This window comes from Sminthopsis crassicaudata, chromosome 1 (assembly GCF_048593235.1).
Source record: "Sminthopsis crassicaudata isolate SCR6 chromosome 1, ASM4859323v1, whole genome shotgun sequence".
In the NCBI taxonomy this organism is placed as follows: Eukaryota; Metazoa; Chordata; class Mammalia; order Dasyuromorphia; family Dasyuridae; genus Sminthopsis; species Sminthopsis crassicaudata.
The window spans coordinates 636,385,247-636,410,876 of NC_133617.1; the positions used below are offsets into that span (position 1 = coordinate 636,385,247).

The window sequence follows — 25,630 nt, forward strand, 5'->3', positions numbered from 1 at the left end:
ACCTCCTGGGGAGGAGCTTGCATGCTTAAGAGGAGCAAGTTCATTGGTTGAAGTAATTTTCCCCAGAAGCCCTTGCGTTATCCCACGCCCATTTTCTGGGATGATAAAAAAGGGCGGCACTCTAGAGATAGAGTCTTGTCTGGATCAGATTTGAGGCAGCTCTCTGCAGGAAGGGAAATCACTACTCTGGACTAGAGTTGACGGCAACTGTCTGGAGACAATGGCTCTCTAAAGGAAGAAGAATCTGTTAGAGATTTGAGTTGACACAGCAGATCTCCTCCTGAGAGCGATCAGCAGCTTCTGGAGACGACAGCACTTTACAAATAAATTGAGGTGGTCTAGCTCCTCTGAAGAGCTCAGAATAAGTCCTTGTCAGGATAAGCAAAAGTCCTTGCCCCACATTGGGCGCCAATTTCTATTGTCTCCAGAAACTGCCAATCGCTCTCTGGGTCTTGAGGAGAGACTTCTTCCTCCAGAGAGCCGCCTCAACTCTGGCATAGAACAGAAACTCTTCTTTCCTCCATAGAGCCGCTTCAAGTCTGGTCCAGACAAGACTCTCTATCTCTCGAGTGCCGCCCTTTTTTATCCTTCCAGAGAATGGGCGTGGATAACGCAAGGGCTTCTGGGAAAAATTACTTCAACCAATGAACTTGCTCCTCCTAAGCATGTAAGCTCCTCCCCAGAAGTTTGAAGGGGTTATAAACTCCCAGTAAAGGCTGGAACTAGAGAATTGTCAAGTACTGACTTAGCACTTAGTAAGAACCTATCATCTCATTATCTCATTAGTATTTAGTAAGAACCTAACACTTGAGTAATAGCAACTTTCTGATGTATAATTCTAGCACATAGATCATGTCTTGCGAGGTATAATCCGACTATTATTTACCAGGAATTCCCTCAGCCCTGGCCAACATAGATTAGGTTAATTTTTCCCTGAAAGTTGACAAAGCTGATCTCGGGCCCTCATTTGTCCCAGAGTCACTGCTTTAACCTCTATTTCTTTTGACATAGCTTCCTGGTAACTTCTTGATGGATTCCTGGTCACTTAAGGATATATAAAAGACCTCCCACTTAAAATCAGAATTTTTCAGACCCGATAGATGTGCCAAGAGAGCATGAGTTACCACAATCCTTGTCTTGCTTCCCAGACATTTTTCCATTATAGTGACAAGGTAATCACATCAACTCAAGTTTAGTTTTGTAGTTTCCTTTTTCAAATTTTTTTTAATGACATGGCTAAGTAAATTTTTTTTTTTAATACTGCCCAATGAGGCTGTAAGTGCCCTCATTTAGTGCCCTCATTAAACCTGATGATATAAGGGTGCTAGCCTGACATAGGTCTTTTTCTGATCTTTGGTAAGTACTTTGCCTATAGATTCTGTAGTAATGATATTGCATTGTATGTCCCATTTTTTTATACAATCTACATTGATCACTAAATCTATAAACCTTAGAGAATAACCATTCTGTAATTTCTGGTGGTAGTGACCTGGCCTGATTTGCTATCATCCTAAACACTTATGTTTTCACAAGCAAATCTTCTTGACAGCTTTTTGTCATCATATTCTTGGATTAGTTCATGCAGAAGGTGATTACTGAGGCCTTTTGATTATGGCTTTTGAATGTTTGCCATTTCATAGGTAGGTTCTCCCTCTTCAGCCATTTTCAGTTGTATTCAACAATTGTAATAATGATACCAGTTAACAGCATTGTCATCAGCATCACATTCTTATCTCATTCTTTATAGCTTTTGAATAGATTTCACATCAAAATGAATCTGGAGGACCAAGTTGGTATTTTCCTATTATTATTTTCTTTTAATGTTTTGTTTAATACATAGGTGACTAAAAATACCTTTTTTTTTTTTTTTTTTTACAGTTGAATAAAAATGTTATGTTGTAATTTCATCCACAGTGAAAACTATCTACACTGCTATTGTAATAGTATTCTAAAAACAGCTATCGTTATCATTATTATAGAAAAATTTGCAAGTCCATAAACATTTATCAGGTTCAAAGTAAAACCTAAGTATATATCTTTGATGTGAAAATAGCTTAGTAACTATAATTCTTTATCTTTGTCTTTTTTTCAGCAAGCAGAGTACTTCATTTTAGATGTTAAGCATATCTTTTGAAATTAGAGATATTTTAGGCCTATGATACATATCTCTATAATGTTTACATGCCTTCAGGGGCTAAAATTGAGAATGGGTTTCAGATAATGTTACAGTAATTTATTTAAAATAAGAGTGCCTATAAATATTTGAATTCATTTAGTAAAATAATTAAAGATTTAAATATGTCAAAGGGATAAGTTGAAAGGGATGTATTTTTAATTAGAGGTTATTCTTGTGAAGACAATTCTTTACTCTTATTTTCAGCTACAATGAAGAAAAAATGTATGTTTTATTATTTTGTAATTATATATTCCTGGAAAAAGTTTTGTTAGTCAGCCTTTAATTTTATCTGGTGCACATCCCATTTGTTGTATTTTTCTTAATTATGTTTTAAATTGGTTATCCAAGTTATATACTTATCAATGATTATAGTCACTAATTTCTTGTTATTTTTTGAGGGATGTATGTGTATGCTTGTGTATGTGTGCACATGCATGCATGTTTTAAATAGGATTGGCTGAGATTTTCAACAAGTGGTTTTTTATTTTTTAAATAACTAAAAATAATTTCACTTCCTAATTTATTCTGAAAAAGAAAAAAATTTGATATAATTTCTTTGTCACTTGAAAGGGAAATTATTTTGTAATACTAAGTACACTCTGGTTAATAACCAGTTTGTAATTCTCTATCTAAATATCCATGGTTTGAAATTAGATTGTTGCCTTTCTCTTAGCATAATGCAACTCATGTACTTTTATGTTAGGTTCTTACTAAGTGCTAAGCAATGAAAAGTTAAGGGATTTGTCTCGGGTTATATAGCCACAATGTTTAAGAATCAGATCTGAAAGCTTATCCCTGAAGTGGCTATGGCTCTCCATCCACAATGCTGTGCTACTTCCTAAGGTCTAATTGTGATATTTTTGTTTTGAATTTGTATGTAGAAATAGGTGAACAAACACTGGAAAATATTGGCAATTCTGTGCTTTGTTGAGTAGTAGCTCAGTTCTATGGCCTAAAGATAAGTTAATTAATGGTTTCCTTTATGAAAAAAAGTATAGAATGCAGCACCTGGGCTTCATGCCAGGAGAATGAGGCTTAAAATCAGACTGAAATCTGTAAACATTCTGAAACAATGGGTACCTCATAGTACTTCTCCAAATCCATTTACTCATCTCTGAAAGTGGAGATAAGGTAAACACTGTAGATGTGAAGTCATGTGTGCCTGGGCTAAAAGGAATCCTTGCTGGTATGACTATGGGCTACTCTATGTGCATCTTAGTTTCTTTCTTTTTAAAATAAGGGCATTGGAAAAAAACATTTCAAAGGTACTTTGTAAGTCCAAATATTCTGAATGTTTGTATTCCTTACATCTTAAGATTGTTGTAGAGAAAAAAAATATATTTTTATACTTCAAAACACTATTGAATTTCTTGAAAAAGCATGAGAGTAACCTTCATTACCCCCCAGTTCCCTTTTCTTTGTTTACATTGGAGTTTAATTTGAAAGCAGAATAGTGAAGGACAGGAATATCAGATACCAATGAGCCTTTCACCTTCTCAGAAAAACTTATTCTGCAAAATTTTGGGAAAAAAAGTACCATATATGTATATATATCAATGTCATGCTTCAGATGTTAATATTTTTATATAATCTCTTTTTTTTTTCCAATGCTTTCTTATTAACTTAAGATAATACACTTTTATATGAACAGTTATGTTTCTGCACATTTAGGCAGTAAAACAGTAGATTCAGCAGAACTACTAAGTACATTGGATTAGAATGTTTATTGATTGGTTGCAGGTCATATTTTCCTGCATTATGTTGACATAAAACATTGGACATTACTTGCAAGCTCAAATAGATTAGGAATTTCATTCAGAACTATATGTAGTTATAAATTATGGCTGTTAATTTTGCCTGATTCTCTCTTTTTTTAATATTTTTTATTTTATAATTATAACTTTTTTTGAAAGTACATATGAATGGGTAATTTTTTACAATATAATCCCTTGCACTCACTTCTGTTCCAATTTTTCCTTTCCTTCCCTCCACCCCCTCCCCTAGATGGCAGGCAGTCTTATACATGTTAGATATGTTATAGTATATCCTAGATACAATATATATGTGCAGAACCGAATTTCTTGTTGCACAGGAAGAATTGGATCAGAAGGTAAAAGTAACCTGGGAAGAAAAACAAAAATGCCAACAGTTTACACTCATTTCCCAGTGTTCCTTCTCTGGGTGTAGCTGTTTCTGTCCCTGATTCCCTTCTTACTGTGCTTCCTTAGAAGTTCTAGTGGAACCAACTAGTTCTTGATGCTCTATAGAAGAGGTCAGCTTAAAAACATATCCATAGAGTCTCATGTCTTTAGTTATTGTCTAGTTCTTTATGAACTAGAGATTGATTTACTTGTGTGTGTCATTGAGGGAATTACAAAGTTTACAATTTTGCTTCACATTCAGTATGAATGCGAGCCGGTCCAGATTGGGTATCTATAAGACAACTCATTTTTACCTCTTTGAACCTCAGTTAACTCATCTGTAAAATGGGGATTATATCATTAGTAGTACTTCACAAGGTCATTGTGAAGTTCAAATGGAGTAGCATATACAAAACATTTTGTAAGCCTTATGTCATTATACAGTTCTGCTTTACAGTTGGACTAGCTTCAATACAAGCTAGTTCAGATTGGGTATCCATAGACAACTCATTTTTATCTCTCTGAACTTCGGTTTCTTCATCTGTAAAATGGAGATCTTAACATTAGGAGTATTTCTTTCATAAGGTCATTGTGAGGATTAAATAGAGTATCATATATAAAACATCTTGTAAGCCCTATGTCATTATATATAGTTTATTTATTTTTTTCTTTTTTGCTGAGGAAATTGGGGTTAATTGACTTGCCCAGGTCACAGACCTAGGAAGTGTTAAGTGTTTGAGACTTGATTTGAACTCAGGTCCTCCTGATTTCAGGGCTAGTGCTCTATCCATTGCTGCCCCTAGGAAATATTTTTTAAAAATAATCTTGCTTTCTTTTCATATTTTGTTATCTAATTATACTGAATTAGCGACATTTACTCACCAAAAAAATAGCATCTGAATCAAATATGCTGTATTTAGTTGAAAGCAAAATGATTAGTATAACAATTATTGTTTTGATATATTGACACCTGACATTTTTTCCCCCATTACATGTCACTATCTTGTGTCACTGATTATTCATTTGCTTCTATTTTAATCTTCATAGAGATTATTAATTACTTAAATTATTATAATCTATATTTATCTATAATGTATAACTTTTTCTGTTCCCATAAAGCTTTTTTGTAACTAAGTTGGGTTTCTGTATTTAGTAAGCTGTCCATACAGAGGTATTCATGAATTATGAATTAACCTTTTCCTTGGAAAAACTTGAGTCTACCTCAGTGTAGTTTATTGAATCTAGTTGTTAGCTTGAAAGCACTCACTTTAATTCACATTACTTTTTAGATGACTTTCTCCATTTAGCAATTCAAATGAATATATTATCTATCTGGAGGGATTACCTGTCTTTTGATAAAGTAAACTGATAAGTGCTTGGTAGCTTAAAGGACAGGAATTTAATTCCCAGACTTCTCTATATCACACTTGTAGATTTATTTCAGTGTAAGCCCAAATCACAAAAAAATGTATTATGTCACTTATAAGGTAAGCATGATATTTAATTAAAATTTTTTTATTGCATTTTATTTTTATACCTTATATTTATTGACAGAACTCCTTACCACAATGAATTCTCTTATGTCATAAAGAAGTAATCAGTCATGCAAAACAAAAAATGACTGTGTCTGTTCACATAGATAACATTCTATTTCTGTAGTTCCCAATTCAGCTATTAATATCAAAGAAATATATTCAATTATATGATCTTTAGGGTTAAGTTTGACCATGCCATTAATTTTATCTTGATTGTCTTTTTGTGTTGTTTTACATTATTTTAGATGGTGTGTGTGTGTGTGTGTGTGTGTGTGTGTGTGTGTGTGTGTGTGTGTGTTCTGTGTGTTCTGTGTGTTCAACTCTGCTATGTTTCATGTAGGATATCCCAGCTTTCTCTAATACTTTGTTTTTCTGGTAACTTTTTTGATGCATTCATCCATTACAGACTGCTTTAACCATTTCCCAATCAGTGGGTACCACACTAATTCCAGTTTTGAAGTGTCACAAAAAGTGCTGTTGCAAATATTTTGGTCTTTATTGGACTGCTTTTTTTTTTTTTTTTTTTTTAATTGGCCTCCTGAGATTAAACCTTAAAGTGATTGCATTCCACATTTCTAACTTCTAGAAAATGGTGCAGTGGATAATGTGCTGGGCTTGGAATCAGGAAAAACTGAGTTGAAATCTAGCCTCTTTAGAGGCTAGATTAGAGTTTGATAGCTGTGTGACCCTGGGCAAGTCCCCTATCTGTTACTGTAAACTGTAAAATGTGAATAATAATAGCATGCCCCTCAAAGGGTTTTCCTGAGGTTCATTGTCCTTTGCTCTTTAGCATAATTATTGGCATGTGGTAGGTACTAAAAAATTATCTTTATCCCTTCTAGTTAGTGCTTTGAAGCATTTTTTTTTTTTTTTTGATATAGTTGCTAATCATGTAACTCATCTTTTGAAAACTGTTTACATCTTTTCAGAGAGTTATTCTTGGTATTATTTATTAGTGTAACAAACCTAATATTACTTTGGATATCAGATTTCTGCAAGAGATAGTTGATACAAAATTACTCTCTTCTCTTCCTTCCCCCTAACAGTTCTTTTCTTATTTTAGTTGTACTGTTTGTTTATAACTAAAAAAAGTATTTTTATTTTGTAGAACAAAATTTTTATAATTTTTATTATTCCTTTTTCCCTCTATTTGGATAAGAATTATTTTCTACTCATAGATCTGAAAGGTTTGTTTTGTTATGATTTAATCTTTTATGTTTGGTTTGTGTCCATTTATAATATTGTGATAGGTGATGGGAGGTGCCATTTTAAATCATTTTCTGCATTCAAATTTTTCTTGCTATTGTACATAGTCTTACCCTTCTTTGTTTTCTTGGATTATTCTAAATTCTTCAGTTGTTTCTAGAAATGTATACTATTTTTACTATTCTTTTATTTTTTACTATTCTACTTTGTCTTTTACTATTCTACTTTCCATTTTTAAAATGGAAATCAAAAATTTGCTCATTAATACTTTGTGCTTCATTTGTTTACTTTTTCATTATTTCCTTTGATATTATTGAGTGCTTTTGTTTTCTGATATGGACTTTATTATTATTTTTCTAATTTTAATAACAATAATACTTGGTAATGATAGAGATAACCCATTTAAAATAGTAATCCATTTCATTTTGTCAGTTTTATTAGCATATCATTTGGGAGAGATCCTGATTTCCTTTATTATCAATTTATTAATAATTTAATTTTCATTTTTGATACTGGTATTTCTGTGCTTCATTAAATTATTTGCTACTGACTGATCAAAGCTTTGTTATATTCCTCCCCCCAAAAAATAAAAACAAAAACAACCAAACAAATCTCCCCTCCCCCCCCACAACACATAATTTTATTGATTCAGTGTTTATTTTTTGTTTTGTTTTGTTTTCAATTTCATTTTTCATCTCTCCTCTGATTTCAAGGATTTCTATTTTGATGTTCAGTGCAGAAAGTCACTTTGTTGATTTTTTTGTTCCAAGTATTGTGCTAAATATTTTACAGATATTATTTCATTTAATTCTTAACGACAACTCTGGGGCATAGGTATTATTATTATCTCTATGCAAAGAATGATTGAGTTAGATTAGGTTTATACTGCTAGTAAGTACACATTTGAACTTGGATCTCTTAATCTCTAGGCCTAGTGCTCTATCCACTTCATATTTTCATAATGTTAGCATTTGATAGTTTGATTGCTATTGCTGTTCAGTCATTCAGTCATGTCTAATTCTTTGTAATCACCATGCTGTGTTCCTCTAGCTGTTTTTACTTTTATAATTTTAATTATTTAATCTGAGCCTTTCCATACATATCTCATGTGCTAATTAGCAATTATGTTTAGTGATGATAAGAAATATTTGCAAAGCATAAAGCTTTCCTATATATTATTGCCCAATAATAACTTTATGATTTTTAACTGTTCCATGAACTAATCACCTGCCTTTCTCCTTGAGTTGTCCTCTTCCCAGCCATTTATACTTAACCTAGATTCATTCCTCAATGGTTTGTGTGCTACCATCCCTACATACTTTCAGTGTTTCTGTAATATTTATTCCTTTGTTGTCAATTCCTCAGTCCCTGGCTCCCATTTCCTTAATCCGACTTTCTCACTCTAAATAAATCTAGCCACTTATTTCTGCTCTCTGATTTGCTTGTTTCATCCATAATAAACTTATTTTCATCTTAAACCCTTCCTGTAAAGTATGGCTAGCTCCCTGGAGGGCCTCAGGGTCAGCCAGAGTCAGAATAAATCAAAGGCCTTGGTATTTAAGGGGAGAAGTGAAGGAGGCAGGCAAGCTTTGATGTCCTGAATCTCCAGCCTCTCTCCTCCTCATCCTGCCACAAACTCACTCTGGCCTCTCTCCCTCAGCCTTCCAATCCATGCCTACAATTATCTCACCAGCAAATATTCATCAAGCACCAATGATGAGGAGAGCCATCATCCAAATATATGCTAATAGAGCCATTGTCTCACATCAAATAGGTAGCCTTAAATGCTCTCATCTGATTCATCAGAGTTTTAGCCCTCTACATTTCCAGCTTTCTTTTGTTTTAGAACAAAGGTGCTCATGCCCTCCATGACTTCTCAGGAAAGGGGGTGAAAACACCAAAAAGGAGATGATCATGCCCTCCCTGACTTCTCAGGGAGGTGAGAACCCCATGAAGCAGATGATCACCCCCCCCAACTTCTCAGGAAGGGAGGTGAACATATTAAAAAGGAGATGATCATTCTCCCCCTCCTCCCTCAGACTTTTCAGAGAGAGGAAAAACACCAAAGGGAAGTGGGGAGTCAAGCCAGATAATGCGAGGGGGTTTCTGGGCTGAAGGGTCTTACTAGAAACAGGTATCCACAAACCCATCAGTATGGGAAGTATTACACAGCATATAGCAATAATGTTAGTGGTGACTCTCCCCACAACTGGTACAGGCTCAATGTAGTGTAACAAACATGAATTGTACATGCAAGTAGTGATATAATGAACAATTTAAATCAACCTGGTCTTGTAAAAGATTTCCAGACATCCTAGAAGGAGGGTATGTAAACATCAGTCACACACACCTTCTTCAGCAGCCAAGAGATAGTCCAAAACCAATCTATTGTCCATTATTTTATGTGTTGGGGAATCCAATGATTCCTGCAGATTTTGAAGTCCTGCTACAGTCTTATCATGTCTCTGGCATTCCAATTATTCCTGAGGGCTTTGAAGTTCAACAATTTTTGATGTCCGTGAGTCCAACGCCATATCTGCCAGACTCTTTGAGTTGTGGGCACAGTCAGCTATGGAACCACCTGATTTTTCTTGGAAGAAAATTGTGCTGTATTAGAGTCTTTCTTTTTACATCTGTTGGGATAGATCAGCAAGGATTGGCATCAAGCTGGTATTTCTATAAATGACCCCAGTGTTTTCCTTTTGAGACCATTTTAAGTTAGTTTCTCTTTGAATAATTTTTCCTTACGATTAGGTGTTTGAATGTTTTCCACAAGCTTTTAGATTAAATTAAACATTGGGATACTTTTTTCATTTTTATATTCATTCTTATTATTGTTCATATAATTATGTTTGAGTATATAACCATATCTGTAAATATTTAATTTGTTATTTATTCACTTGACTCTTACACATTTTTCTTCTTTAGTTAGAAGACTAAGTCCAACTTTGATTTTTCTTTCTGTCCTCTTAAGTTTAGTATTAGGGAAATAATAACAATACAAAAATATGATCAAATTATTATTAACATTTCAAAAATTTTTAGTTAAAAGTGCATAAAACTATCTTCAAATTTATTTAGACTTGAATGACAAGTCCATAAAATCTTAATATTTTGAATAAAAAAAGATACATGTAAGAAAATAATAATCATTACTTTTGCATCTCCTGATCTATTTTTTTGTTTATGTTTTGTTGCCTTTTTGTTTCTTTTCTTTATAGCTTTTAATATTGTGTTAGAAGATTTTGTGAATACCACTTCGTAATTACTTCTGATGTGATTTTTAGGTAAAACTATGAATGGTTCCCTTTTTTTGGGCAATTTGACAGCTATATATAACAGCTAAATATGACAGTTTTTCATATATATATATATATATATAAAAAACAAAATAATTTGTAATTTGGAGGATATTATTCTATATGCAATTTTATTAAGATTCATTTTTTCAAAGCACAGGATGAATGGTAGAATATTTCATACAGAATAATATCACTTCATTAGCTAATAGTGATTTGGCATTCTTCTATTCTGAATTCTACACTAAAAAAGAAAGTATAATCCTAATTAATCAAAAGGATTATATAAAATTTGTGACATCCACATTTCTTAACTTGAGGGGGCCCCTGTAAGTAAAAACAAGCATTTTTCTCCTAAGATATGGGATATACTTCCAAGTTTGACTCCCTTCAGCTAAAATGGTAATCAGTTTGATATAGATTATTATATGTGCAATTATGTAAAATGTAGATGACATTTAATCTAGATCAAGATAATGGCAGCCACAATTGCAGTAATAAAATTTTGCCACACTGGCCTTTGCTCAAGCTTGTCTTTTTTTTTTTTTTTTTTTTTTTTTTTTTCTCTCCTGAGGCTGGGGTTAAGTGACTTGCCCAGGGTCACACAGCTAGGAAGTGTTAAGTGTCTGAGATCAAATTTGAACTCAAGTCCTCCTGAATTCAAGGCTGGTGCTCTATTCACTGCTCCACCTAGCTGCCCCCTTGTGTTTTTATCTTTAGAACAATTTGACTATTTTGTAAAGAGTGAATTTCTAGGCTTTTTTCATTAAGAGAGGACTTAAAGTGAGTAAACCTTGCCACCAAAAATCATTTGCATACAAAGGTTAGTACTTTCCCCCTTGCTGCTGGCAATCTCTATTTTGCAATTGTAGTATGGTGAAAGGATGAAAGGATTTAGGCAGAAACAAGGCGTTTTTATTGTAATCTTAATGTGGTGTTTTTGTTTGTTTTTGCTTAAGGATCCTAACTTGAATGGGGAAAACACTTTACTTAAATACTTGCATGGTACTTACATGAATTTTATTTAGTCTTCTACTTGTTAGCAAAGCCTATGTGGAGCTGCTTTTAAAATTAAAACTATTATAATTTGTTTCTTCTCCTTTGTATCTTCATAGAGGGCTAGGTTAATTTTGATAATGTTGAAAGCCTGGTTTTATAAAAGGATTTTAGCAAATATTGGCTGCAAGGGTAATTAGATGGTACTGTGGGGTATGGAAACCACCCATAATTCTCAGAGATCTCTCAAGGTGTAAACAAAAGTTTTTATTCATTTCTCATGAGGAGGAAGAACTTCCACAATATAAGAGGTGAAAGAGAGGCCCGAGCATAGTCATCATCAACAATAAAATGTTCCCTGATGCAATATTACCCTAGCACCATCCCTTGTTGGCTCATCCTCATTGGCTGTTTTAAGCACGAAAGCTATTTTTTAAAAAAAACTAATATATATATATATTAGAAAACATCCATCATTAAAACAGTTTGATACTGGCTGGGAAAACAGGTGCTAGATCAGTGGGAAAAGAAACAAGACATAAATTTGAATTTAAGCAAACACATGTCTTTTGCTGACCCTGAGATAAATATTCACAACTTATGGGATGGTAGATACGGACTAGGTCAGTTTGTTCTATACATTCCCAGATTGTTCTGTCTATCTATATTGTGGGAATTGTTTGCTGGGGAGAAAAGGCTGGGGAAAACGGGATCCTGATCCTATAGCTTGCTTAATTTATAGTTTACTTATTTTTAATATTAATTTCATAATTATAATTTTTTGGACAGTACGTACATATGCATGGGTAATTTTTTTTTTACATTATCCCTTGTACTCACTTCTTTTCTGAATTTTCCCCTTCCTCCCTCTACCAGCCCTCCCCTAGATGACAGGCAATCTCATATATGTTAAATGTGTTACAGTATATCCTAGATACAATATATGTGTGTAAAACCGAATTTCTTTGTACAGTAAGAATAGGATTCAGAAGGTAAAAGTAACCTGGGTAGAAAGACAATAGTGCAAACGGTTTACACTCAATTCATAGTGTTCCTTCTCTGGGTGTAGCTGATTCTGTCCATCATTGATCAACTGGAACTGAATTAGATCTTCTCTTTGTTGAAGATATCCACTTACATCAGAAAACATCCTCATATAGTATTGTTGTTGAAGTGTATAATGATCTCCTGGTTCTGCTCATTTTACTCTGCATCAGTTCATGTAAGTCTCTCCAAGTCTCTTTGTATTCCTTCTGCTGGACATTTCTTACAGAGCAATAATATTTCATAACATTCATATACAACTTACCCAATCATTCTCCAATTGATGGACATCCATTCATTTTCCAATTTCTAGCCACTACAAAAAGGGCTTCCACAAACATTCTTGCACATACAGGTCCCTTTCCCTTCTTTAGTATTTCTTTGTAATATAAGCCCAGTAGTAGCACTGCTGGATCAAAGGGTATGCACAGTTTGATAACTTTTTGGGCATAGTTCCAAATTGCTCTCCAGAATGGCTGGATTCTTTCACAACTCCACCAACAATGCATCAGTGTCCCAGTTTTCCCACATGCCCTCCAACATTCATCGTTATTTTTTCCTGTCATCTTAGCCAATCTGACAGGTGTGTAGTGGTATCTCAGAGTTGTCTTAATTTGCATTTCTCTGATCAATAGTGATTTGGAACACTCTTTCATATGAGTGGAAATAGTTTCAATTTCATCATCTGAAAATTGTCTGTTCATATCTTTTGACCATTTATCAATTGGAGAATGGTTTGATTTCTTATAAATTAGACTCAGTTCTCTATATATTTTGGAAATGAGGTCTTTATCAGAACCTTTAACTGTAAAAATATTTTCCCAATTTGTTACTTCCCTTCTAATCTTGTTGGCATTAGTTTTGTTTGTACAAAAGCTTTTTAATTTGATGTAACTTTTTATTAGAATCTCTGGTGTTCTTTAGGTATACCATCATATTATCTGCAAAGAGTGATAGTTTGATTTCCTAATTACCTACTCTAATTCCTTTAATCTCTTTCTCGACTCTTATTGGTGAGGCTAGCATTTCTAATACAATATTCAATAGTAATGGTGATACCGTGTTTCCCCGATAATAAGACACTGTCTTATTATTTTTTTGGGACTAAAAAACACCAGAGGGCTTATTTTCAGGGGAGGGCTTATTTTATCCTCCATCATGCCCCTTTTATCCTCCATCATGCCCATTTTAGCCTCCATCATGCCCCTTTTATCCTCCATCATGCCCATTTTAGCCTCCATCATGCCCCTTTTATCCTCCATCATGCCCATTTTAGCCTCCATCATGCCCCTTTTAGCCTCCATCATGCCCCCTGAGTGCTTATTTTATTCTCCATCGCTTACTGAACTTACCGAGTTTTTAGATGGTCCTGTCTCAGCTCTACTCCGCGGCGCTGCTCTCAGTAGCGCCAGCAAGCAAATCACCAGGGAAGAAGAGGATGACGCGCTCACTGCTGCAGCTCTGATTGGATGCAGCTCGGAGCGCGACGTGTGTTTCACCCGGGAGGGGAGGGCGGCGCTGCTTACTGAAGGTACCGCTACGCAGCATATAGCGCAGGGGATCACCATGATGACCGTTTTCATAGTAAGTTCGATAGGGCTTATTTTCGGGGGAGGGCTTATTTTAGCGGAATATTAAAGAGTATGTGGGTGTCTTATTTTCAGGATAGGTCTTATTATCGGGGAAACACGGTAGTGGGCAACCTTGTTTCACTCCTGATCTTATTGTGAAAAGTTCCAATTTATCCCCATTACATATGATGCTTATTGATGGTTTTAAATATATGCCCCAGACTATTTTATCATTTATTCCTATACTCTGAAGTGTTTTTAGTAGGAATGGATGTTGGATTTTGTCAAATGCTATTTCTATTGAGATGATCATGTGGTTTTTGTTAATTTGATTATTAATATGGTTAATTATACTAATAGTTTTCCTAATATTAAACCAGCCCTGCATTCCTGGTATAAATCCTATTTGATCATGGTGTATTATCTTGGGGATGATTTTCTGAAGTCTTTTTGCTTACATCTTTTTTAAGAGTTTAGCATCAATATTCATTAAAAGGATTGGTCTATAGTTTTCTTTCTCAATTTTCAACCTACCTGGTTTAGGTATCAGTACCATGTCTGTGTCACAAAAGGAGTTTGCTAGGATTCCTTCATTCCCTATTTTTTCAAATAGTTTATATAGCATTGGAGTTAATTGTTCTTTAAATGTTTGGTAGAATTCACATGTAAATCCATCTGTTCCTGGGGATTTTCTCTTAGGGAGTTGATTAATAGCTTGTTGTATTTCTTTTTCTGAAATGGGACTATTTAAGCAATTTACTTCATCCTCTATTAATCTGGGAAGCCTATATTTTGGAGTTTTACTTTTGAAGAAATAATAAACTTTTCCCATGCAGTACAATGGATAGAGTTTTAGGTCTGGATTCAGGAAGATCTAAGAACAGTACTTGTCTAGCGTTTTGTAGCTGACTGTGTAACATTTGGTAAGTCCCTGACTGTTTTCTTAACTATCAAATGAGGATCATAATAGCACCTACTTCACAGGACTGCTATGAAGATCAAATGAAATTACATAGTATTTAGTGTAGTTCCTGTCAAATAGTACCTTAATAAATGCTTGTCTCCCTCCCTCCTCCTCTTCCTTTTTCCCTCTGTCTATCCCTCTTTCCTTCCTTTTCTTTCTTCCTCCTTTTTTCCCTTTCTCCTTTCTTCCCTTCCTCTCTTCCTCTCTCCCTCCTTCCATTCTTCTTTTTTCCCCCTCCTTTCTTTCTTCCCTCCCTTCTTTCCTTCTTTCCCTCCTTTCCTCCCTTCTTTCCTTCTGCTAAAGATTTATGCTTGAAACAAAAGAACCCAGAATTACTAATCACCACATCAAGAAAAATTTTGGTCCAAGACATATTTTGACACCATAAAGGCTATGCTCACTGAATATAAGATATAATCAGTGCTGTCAAGTTGCAAGTCTTCCAAGACTAACCTAATTACAGATTGTATGTCTATAACCAGGTAACAGACTCTGGTCCTTCAGGCTTATTACCAGAAATTTAGACACACATGGATGATTTTTTCTTGCTATAGAAATTCACAAAATTTATATATACTAAGATAAAGAGAGATTTTCAGTCTTGATGAAGGGAGTACCTGTGGTGATGAATTAAAATCTTGGGGTTATTGAAAGGTAGCATAAAATTTGCTCAAGAACTATATCTCATTATACTTTCTCTCTTTGGATTCTGAAATAAATGATAGTAATTCACAGTGAATTCTCCAAGCCTTTAATGTAAGGATGATAATATTCAAGAAAATGAGCTTTAAATAATTAATTTTGCTATTTGTTCATATTATAATTATAAAATTAATATTAGTATAATAATGTAATTAATAATTAACATATAATTCACAATTATAATAATAATCTTAGTAATTACCCTCTTGCTTGCCTACTTCATAGAGATGTTATAAAAACTAATTTGAGGGGCAGGTAGATGGCACAGTGCATAGAGTAACACTTCCTAGCTGGGCAAGTCACTTAACCAGTCTGTTTTCCAGATACCTTTTGCCTATTTATATTGCATTTTTCAGCAGAACTTTAAATTCCACTTAGCAAAAATCCAACTTAACACTTTCTTCTTCAAAAACTTAAATCCTCCTAATTTAAATCTTTTTCATATGATCCTGCCAAGTTACTCTCATCTCAGAATTAGCTCTATCCCTTCCTCACTCTTCAGTTTCCTTGTTCATTGAATTTTAAGTTTATTACTTTTCTATCTCCACAACATTTCTTATATATTTTAATTTAAGTTCTTACTGTCTTTATTTGAGCTATAGTAATGGGCTCTGTATTGCACCCTTTTGTAATCCATTTTTTATATTTTGTTAAAATAATGTTTCCAAAGGTACTGGAAATATTTCACTCATGTCTCTTTATTGCCTATGAAGTGAAACATAGTCTCATAGACTTTGTTAATATAATAGACCAGGACATTATTGTTTTCTCTTGTATCTAAGAAAACAGTTTCCAACCTACCTTTCTAGCCTTATTTTATAGTGTTCTCCTAGAAATGCTAGTGTTCTAGTATCAATCAGACTATTAGCCAATTCTTTATCTCTTCTATAATTTGTACATTGTGTAGGGCCTATGTTCTTTAGTGTAGGTGTGGCTTAAAATCAGGATACCATTTGTAAGGTTGTTTTCAATAATAAAATAATATTATATACATATAATCGTTGCCAAATTAGTAAATACAGGTAAAATTTTTCAAATGTGATGTAATGCACTTTAATGTAACCTTTAAAATTTCAATTTAAATATTAGCCTCTCAAAATACATGCTTTCAGACTTTACCTACTTATGACCTCATGATGTCACTTTGAATTGCAAAAAACCCCAAAAGTTTAGAAGCATTCAGAGTACTTCAGAGTAGTTAAATCCCTTATCTTTTATGTTGAAGTTATGATATGTGAGCATATGAGTTACTCTTTTCAATCCAGCAAATACTTATTAGTCAATCAAAAGATATTTTTAATATGGTTAAAACCCTACTGAGTTCTGTTATGTATGGATTCCTCCAAGGGATAGCTGGTAGGTCTAATTGACTATTTGTTATCTTCCATTTTTAAGGCAAATATTGTGGATACTTCTCTACTGTGTAATTAAGTCTATATTTAAATTCAGAAACAAGGACTTTTCATTTTCATGGAGTCTGTTAAAATTTTTTTGGGTTATTTCTGTCCTACAAACTTTTTCCATTGATGAAGCGACTACTTTTTAAGTTAACAAGTTTGCTTAATTAATAATATGGATGTTGAATAAAAGGGTTATCAGGAATATCTTTCTGATAATTACTGAGGACCCTACAAACATTTCACAACATACATGGTTCTTATTTTGGTGGAAAATATGCTAATTAGGATTTTAGAATTACCCCAATTAATTATGTTAAAATTGTTCTCTGTTGTTACTAGTTTGTGTGCACTTTAACCCTCTACTTATTCTAAGATCTGTGGAGGTAAAGACTGTGATTTAGGTAAATATTTTGTCATTTCTCTTCTGTACATAGTAGACACTGGCATTGAGCTTTGTGAATTAGACTAATTGCCATCACAATCCAGGGCTCACCATATCACTCCCCTCTTTCCTATTCAGTGAAATTCAATTAGTTGTTCCTTGTTACCTTCAGGACCAAAAGGAGAATCTTCTGTTTGCTTTTAGATCCCTTCATAACCCAGCCCCTCTTTGTCTTTTCAGTGTTCTTACATTTTAATACAATAATTTAATGCAATTAATACTGCTGTGTCCTTGGTCTTGCTCATGAAAGACACTCCCTCTCCAGATTGTGGGCATTTTGAAATGCCTTCCCTTGCTCATTTCGATCCCCAGGTTTTCCTGACTTTTTTCATTTGGCTAAAATTCCACCTACCTCAAGAAGTCTTTCCTGGTCTTCTTGATTTAAGGACTTTCCCTCTGAGATTACCTCTCATTTAACTTGTATGTGACAATTTTTATGTTTGCATGTTGTCCCTTCCTTCAGATTGTAAGCTCCTTAAAATGGGTGGCTTTTTTTGCTGTTCTTTGTTCCTTTAGCACTTTGGCCCGTGACTGGGTATGTAGTGGGCAAGTATTGAATGCTTATTGACTTAATGACTTAGTGAACTTTTCCTCATCTTTCTATGCTACCTTTAAATGTAACATATCAAATTTTCTTTAAGACTGAAGTATACATTTTGTAATGAATGCTGGGGCTGGCGTTGACAAAAGGCATCTCAGTGCCTTGCTTATAATAATAGGTTCACTAAATACTTGAACTAAAGATTTATAGTCTACATAATTAGTCAAAATTGATATAAATGGTAGGAAGATACTAAAATTCTCCCTTATTCTATTGGTATGTGATATTTAATAGATAATACGGGAAAAATTAAACTTGCTATATAGCATTGCTAATTCATATCATATGAAGATCTTACTATTTAAATATCAAGATATAATTCCATTTTCTTTAGTTTGCAAGAACCAAGTATTTTTAAGTGTTTCTTTTCTTTAAGAACTCCCTGAGGTTCCATCCGTTGAAGAAGAAGTACAAGAAACTGAATCCTGGGCCAAGCCTCTTGTCTACCTTTGGCAGACCAAAGCACCAAATTTTGTGGCAGAGCAAGAATACAATGCAGCTGTTGCCAAAATGGAACCATACTGTGCTATTTGCACTCTCTTAATGCCCTACTATAAGGTAAGACAGGTTTTACAATTCAAATGATTAAAGCATTTTTTCCCCCTTTGGATTTAAATCAAAATGTCTTGTTATTATTAAAGGTGATATTTGGCAATTATACTGGAAAGTTGAAGAGAAGGTGTAATTAAATATACCTATAGATAAACTATCATATGTCTTTATTTTCTAAATTTTTTGAATTTCTTAAGTAAATTTCAAGAAATGACCAGTACTTATTTAATTTTATAATTCCCTCAATTACCCCTCCCTTCCTTTTATTTAAACAAATGTATAACTGAACTTTAACTATCTAAAATCTTGAAAAGCTAAAAATAGGTTAAGTTTATGATAGTTATTTTGTAATTGTATGTGTTAAATTTGAACCCTTATTTTTAGTTTTGTTTTGTCATCTTCAAACATTTGAAACTAAGTGCTCAGTAAATACTTCTTGATTAATTTGACACTTTAACTGTCTCTCAAGTGACTCTATTTTGGGTGGGGTGGCAGGAAACAATATGGAGTACATCGTTTCTATGTAAATTGAACAGTTTTTTCTTGATAGGAGCAAGTTTAAAAAAAACAACACAGTTATATGTAATTATTATTTAACATTGACTTTAGACAGAATTTCTTAGGTTAGTCATGATATTTATAGATAAAATCTGAGAAACATTCAAGACATAATTTTTTCTTAGACTTGTATGTTAAAAAATTGATTTTGTGTAGACATTTTCAGAGTTTAATAATGTTACTCTTATTAACTTTCTTGAGAAAGGGAAATATTTTGGTCATACTATGCTTGTATGTGATGCGTACAAGATATCATCATGACTAGAAAAGCTTTCTCTTCATTTAGCCATATGCTAAGGTTGGGACAAATCATCTGACCTCTCTGAAATGTCCTTTATTAGTTTACTTTTCCATTTCTTCAACTGTCAAAAGTTTTCCCCCTTCTTTTACTGGATACAAGTTGGAAGATGCTGGGAAATGATTAGATCAAATCATTGGATACATGAGAGTTATAGAGTTCCAAGTGAAAAAAGTAGGCATTTTTAAAAAATAATCTTTTTATTTATCTTGTTTTTATCTCATTTGTATTTTCCATTTTATCCTTTTCCTATTTGCCAGAGATCAAGGAAGGAAACAAGCATTTATTAAGGACTTGCTATATTCTAAGCATTGTGTTAAAGCACTTTATAAATTTTATTTCATTTTGTCCTGTTTCAATTCATCTTACTAAAGATTATACCTTAACAAGTCAACATTTTAAACATTATACATAGTCTTCTACCCATATAAAGAAGACAGGAAAAAGAGTCTTTTCATATCTCTTCTTTCAAGTCAACCTTGGCCATTATAAGTTCGCAGCATACATTTTTGACTGTTTTATTGCTAATATTATTCCTTTTATCTACCTTGTTGTCATTATATAGGGAATCTCCAGGGTGTCCAGGATTCTTAAATTAATTACTGAATACAAGACTAGGAGACATAATGGAAAAAAGTCTTGCTACCTTTTACTGAAATATAAACATTGTATTTTTCAGCCAGACAACAGTAATGAAGAAAATTATTGTAGATGGAATACTAAATCCAGTGAAGTGACTTCTGCCGTGGAAAAGACTAAGCCACTCATTCCAGAGATGTGTTTCATTTATAGTGAGGAAAACACAGAACATTCTCCATCCAATGCATTCATTCAAGAGGATGGAACAAGTCTTCTAATTTCCTGTGCAAAATGTTGTGTACAGGTTCATGCAAGTAAATAAATGGATTATTCAATAATTTATAGGCTTTTTAATTCCTGCAGAAAGTTTCTTCTTTGTTGTACTTTTAGGCTATTAAAAATCTCAATTACTCAGAAATTTTTGTTATTGATTTTTCTTGATCATTTTCTTAAGGAGAAATTTTATTTTACTTCTCTTGAGAACCAATGCATACCATGCTAATTTTCTTTCTCTATGAGGCTTTAGAAAGAATCTTCTGCTTCTGCCCCAGTTTGCAGAGATTATGATGAATTTGTACTTCATTTAAGCAATCAGAATTGGTTGTATAGCTATAGTGGTTTTTTGATTTATATATTATTGGAATGATTAGTGAATTGTGTTTTCACAAAGGTAGAGCCAGAGAGCTAAAGCTAGAAAATACCTCTTTCTTTTAAGCCACTCATTTTATCAATAAGTAAAAATTATTTCTTGAGAGATTAGGAGACATAATAAGTGGTGAAGTTGGACTCAATTCCTAAATCCCTAGTGTAAATATAAAATGCTGATCCACAACATTGAATAGATATTGTTTTATGCTCTCAGTGTCCATGAAACCATGGATAGTAAGCATTTCCCAAAATTAGAATTAAAGTTAAGTTTTATTTCTTTCATTATATTAATCTGCTAGATTCTTGCATAGTAAAGAATAGACAATTATATATTCTCAAATCTGCTCTACACTGAGGTGTGGTGACTGTTCTTTATCCTTGAAGGAGACCTTGATTATAGGGAGGTGATGCCATGATCTGCAAAGTGAATTTGTTTTAAGTGAGGGAGGGTTGTGCAAGGTCACCAACTTCACTTTCTTTCCTTGGGATCCAGTCACCAGATTTAGATCAGAATGGCTGGGGAATGCCCTAGTTGCAGTGAGAGACCTTGGGCATTTTTAAGTAATCAGTTTAGTGATTAAGGATGGGTAACAAAAGAGGAAAGAAATGGTCTCTTTTGCCTAGTTAAAAAAAAGTCAAATTGCAAGGGGAAAACCCTCAGGGTTTCTGACCAAAATAGAAATAATTACTATTTATATTCACCCTGAGTCACTCTGGACCCAAAAGATGACCAATTGGGGCTTGACTTATTATTAACCAATCTATGACAGCCAGAGTTATTTGGGTTTAAAGCTTGGTCCTTAAGAAAGAAATCTAGCAGGTAAACCCCTAGATATCTGGGGAGGTAAATTTAGAGGGTAGATGACCAAACCTTGACCATTGAGTAATTGTCCTATCTTTTAAGTACTTTCATTAGCATTTCAGAAATTGATCCTTGAACTAAAGTTTCTTTTCAATCACTCAGTCTTTGGGGTGCAGTAGCCTTTAAAATCTCTGCTATGAGAGATGAGAACTAAAAGCCATTCTGAAATCATTTTATCATTTTTGATATAAATAGCATCCATTTTAACAAATGAAGAGCCTTAAGTGATCTTTCTGACTCCTGTGTTTTAATAACTCAGGTATTTGAAAGTTATTAGATATCTCAATGAGTTTAACCCATTCATATGCCTGATTTTTAAAAACAGGTTGCTATGGTGTTCCTTCTCAGGACATCCGTGATGGATGGCTATGTTCTCGCTGCAAGAGAAGTGCATGGACGGCAGTAAGTAGCTTACTTCCATCTTTTTGCTAGTATGTATTTTACAAGATCTAATTTTTAAAAAAAATATGTTTATGTGATTTTCATTTCAAAGGATAAGTTCCTTACTTCTAGCATTTTCTGCTCCATTTCATCCTTTAGTTGCCACTAATTTTTTTAATCCTTCAAAGCTTCTTGATTTCCTAAATTGTGGGTGTGCTCCCTGTAGGCACAGATTGCAGCAACTATAACTTCAGTATATGATATTATGGGTTTCTGTGGCTAAAGAAAATGCCATCACTTATTAGTGAACCTTCTGTCGATGAGCCTGTCCAAACCAAAATAATAGTACAGGTCTACATTTTAAGGCCTTTTAAAAAGCTTGTGTTGTGCATGCTAGAGTTATAATACACTTGCATGGCTTCTGATGAATGGCTTCAAAGGCCACACTTTAAGTGAAGTTATTAAGACAAATAACTGTCATTTATGGGATCAAATATAAAATTCTTCAAAGTCCTTCATGACTGTGTCTTTCTCTCCTCACATATTATGTGACCCACTGACACCAATTTCCTTGATGTTCTGTGCATAAAACATCCCATCTCCATTCTGTGGGCATTTCACAGATTGTACCCCTTTCTAGAATATTTTTTGTCTCCATTTCCTGGCCCAATTAAAATTTCAGCATTTACAGATCCTCCTTAGCAGCACTGCTGGGCCTGGCATCCTTTATCTGCAAAGTTCCCCTCAATCTTCTAGGACTCAAGTTCCTTCACTCTATGCTGTCCTGGAGTGGACCGTTCATTGCTTTGGGCTGTGGCTACCTCTGAATCCAGCTAGTTACTGGCTTCCTTTTTGCTATTTCTGTAGCTAGCTGGAGGTACTGACACTTCACACCAGTTAATCTTCAGTCCTGGGGTCTCCCTTCTGGACTTTTCTAGTAATCCTAGGAAGACCCCTCTTCTGTCCCAAGTCTTTTTTTTTTTTTTTTTTTTTTTTTTGTTTGTTTGTTTGTTTTTGTTTTTAATTATGCATATTTGCTGGAGGCATATTCGCTCTGAAGAGCTTGAAATTTTCTGACCTATTTCTCCACTTTCCCAAATCTGACTTATAGTTTTCTTGGCAGATACTGAGGTTTGCCATTTTTTCTCCAGTAGATTGAAGCAAACAGGAGTTAAGTAGGTTTTTCAGGGTAACAACCCTGAGTTGCTAGGGTAGTCATTATTAATTGCAGCTAATAAATGTCTAAAGCTGTATTTGAATTTTGATCTTCCTGACTTGAGGCCTGGTCCTTTATCCCCTTTGCTTCCCAGCTGCCTCACCTGACATATAGTCACTTAGTAAATGCTTGTTGAGTGCCTGATTTCCTCACTATTAACTTCATGTCATTTTAGAAGTTACTCTGTAATAGAGTATCCTCAGGATCTGTCCTTATGATGAGGAGTAAATTGGTGGCTCTCTAAGTTGAGATCGATCAGCTTTTTTCCTCCTGGGTCTCATTTACCTCTCTCCTTCCTCAGAGAGTAACCCAAGGGCGGGTTCAGTAGGGATGAATTCACAACTCAATGCTGTATCAAAACAAAGTCTTATTGATAATAAAGGGATAGACAGTCATTTGGCCTCCAGAAAGGCCAAACTGCCTGCAAGGGGATACCAGTTGGCGGGCACAAGGCTGGTGTAGACCGAGTGCGAGGATTCCATTTTTCAGAACTTCCTTTTATACATAACTAGGGTCATCAAAACAATGTTTGTACAGAGATGTTATCCAAGAGGTTCTGGAGATATTTGTAAATAAGACAGGAATTTCTCTTAATCATTTGTATCTCAAATTATCTCCTTTTACCCCTCCTCACACAAGAATTTCCTGTGAATTATTTTTATCTTGAATGATCTCTTTTTTCAACCTTATCACTTAGACATGTTTTGTCATTTTATCATGATTATCATTTTTAAAAGTGATTTAGATGTTAGAGGAGAAGAGCAGCAGACATGAATGTTAGGTTAGATTTAGTCACAAGGGAATCCATAGTCCAGCCTCAAAGCTCAGATCACATAGGACCTAAACATCTTAGGGATAACTGGGATCCAGAAGCCAGAGCTTTACTGGTTCCACTCTATCCTGCTGTCTCCAATTATTGGTGGGAGAGTCAGGATTCCAAAAGGTTTTGGTATGCTAGACTATTATTGATGTGGAACAGGAACTTTAATCAGTCCATTATTCAAACTTTAAGCAACTCCTTCTATTCCCCTTGTTATACACCAAAGTGGGCTGTAATCCCTTGGACTGTCTCATTAACATATCTAAAAAGCATATTTCCCCTTGTTTCTTTGACTGCCTGGACACCTAGATGTCCATGTGATTCTCCCTGGCCTTGCTTAATTGTTCCCTTACTTCCCTTCCTCCTTCCCATCTTGTTTAATCATATATGATTCAGCTTTGCTTAGTCTTTTTATCTTTGCTTAGTCTTTTTATCTTTGCTTAGTCTTTTTATCTTTGCTTTATGTGACATGAATACTAAAAAAAATTCTTTGAGTTACAAGGAATAGACATGGTAGTCACTTTCTTCATATGATTTCCAAATTGCTCTTTCCAGAATGGTTAGATTGATTCACAGCTCCTTCAATAGAGTATTTGTGTGCTTATTTTCACATAGTCCTTAAAATAATGTCTTCCCCTCTTTTGTAACATTAAATAATTTGTTAGATGTGAAGTAACACTTCAGTCTCTTTTATTTTCATTTCTCTTATTATTAGAGATCAGAAACAGTCTTTCATATGTATTTTAATAGTTTGCAATTAGGAATTACTAGAAAACAGTTCTTATCCTTTAACCACTTCTTTGTTGGTCTTTTTTATTGGCTTATTGTATTTTTGCTATTTGCTTATATAACTTGGATATTTAGATCATTATCAGAGACATTTGATACACAAATCTTTTGCTCAGTCACTAACTTCCCTTTATATCCTGGTTGCATGATTTATTTATTTTTTTGGTACAGAAACTTGTATTTCTTGCCATGAAAATTTTTTTATTTCCTCTTTTATGATAGTCTCTTTGTCTTTTTTTGGTTCAGAATTTATCCAGTCACTATATTTGTAAAAAGAAACAACTGGTTTTCTTCTGATTTTTTTATGGTATGACCCTTAATATTCCATACAATTATTCATTTACAGTTTATTGTTCTATATCATTCATGATCTTGGTCTAAATGCAGTTTTTGACTGGCTCTACTTTTTCCCAGTAATTTTTGTCAAATAGGGAATTTATTCACAAGTAAATTATGTCTTAGGATTTATTAAATAATGGGTTATTGAGTTCAAGCTATTACTAATTCATCTTTGTCTAGTCTGTTCCATTGATCCACCTTTTTAATTCTGAATCAATACCAAATAGTTTTGATGAATCTGTTTAGCCTTTCAACATCCATATCAAATGTAGTATCATTAATTATACTTGTTTTAAAATTTGGACAACAGAAGTATATATTTTTGGCATCCCACTATATGTATTGTTCCCCATGTCTTGTCATATTTCCTTATATTTTTCATTCTATAATTGTTTCATACATGGTCTTTTGCTCATTTAACTTTTTCTGTTTCTGTATTATCATAAACTGTCTCCTTTACTTAAACTACTCAATTAGTCAACAAGCACTTAATAACCTCCTATTATTTGCT

The 25,630-nt window shown here is 33.8% G+C and overlaps 1 protein-coding gene across 13 annotated transcripts in view; it reads left to right on the top strand.

Moving 5' to 3' along the window:
• KDM4C (lysine demethylase 4C) overlaps window positions 1-25,630 on the top strand; it is a 433,156-nt gene that overhangs the window by 252,001 nt on the left and 155,525 nt on the right. For all 13 annotated transcript variants that reach the window (XM_074282887.1, XM_074282892.1, XM_074282890.1 and 10 more), the window contains 3 exons: window positions 18,454-18,635; window positions 20,165-20,378; window positions 21,900-21,976. In XM_074282887.1, the coding sequence (XP_074138988.1) occupies window positions 18,454-18,635; window positions 20,165-20,378; window positions 21,900-21,976 (473 nt within the window). The remainder of the gene's footprint in view (window positions 1-18,453; window positions 18,636-20,164; window positions 20,379-21,899; window positions 21,977-25,630) is intronic.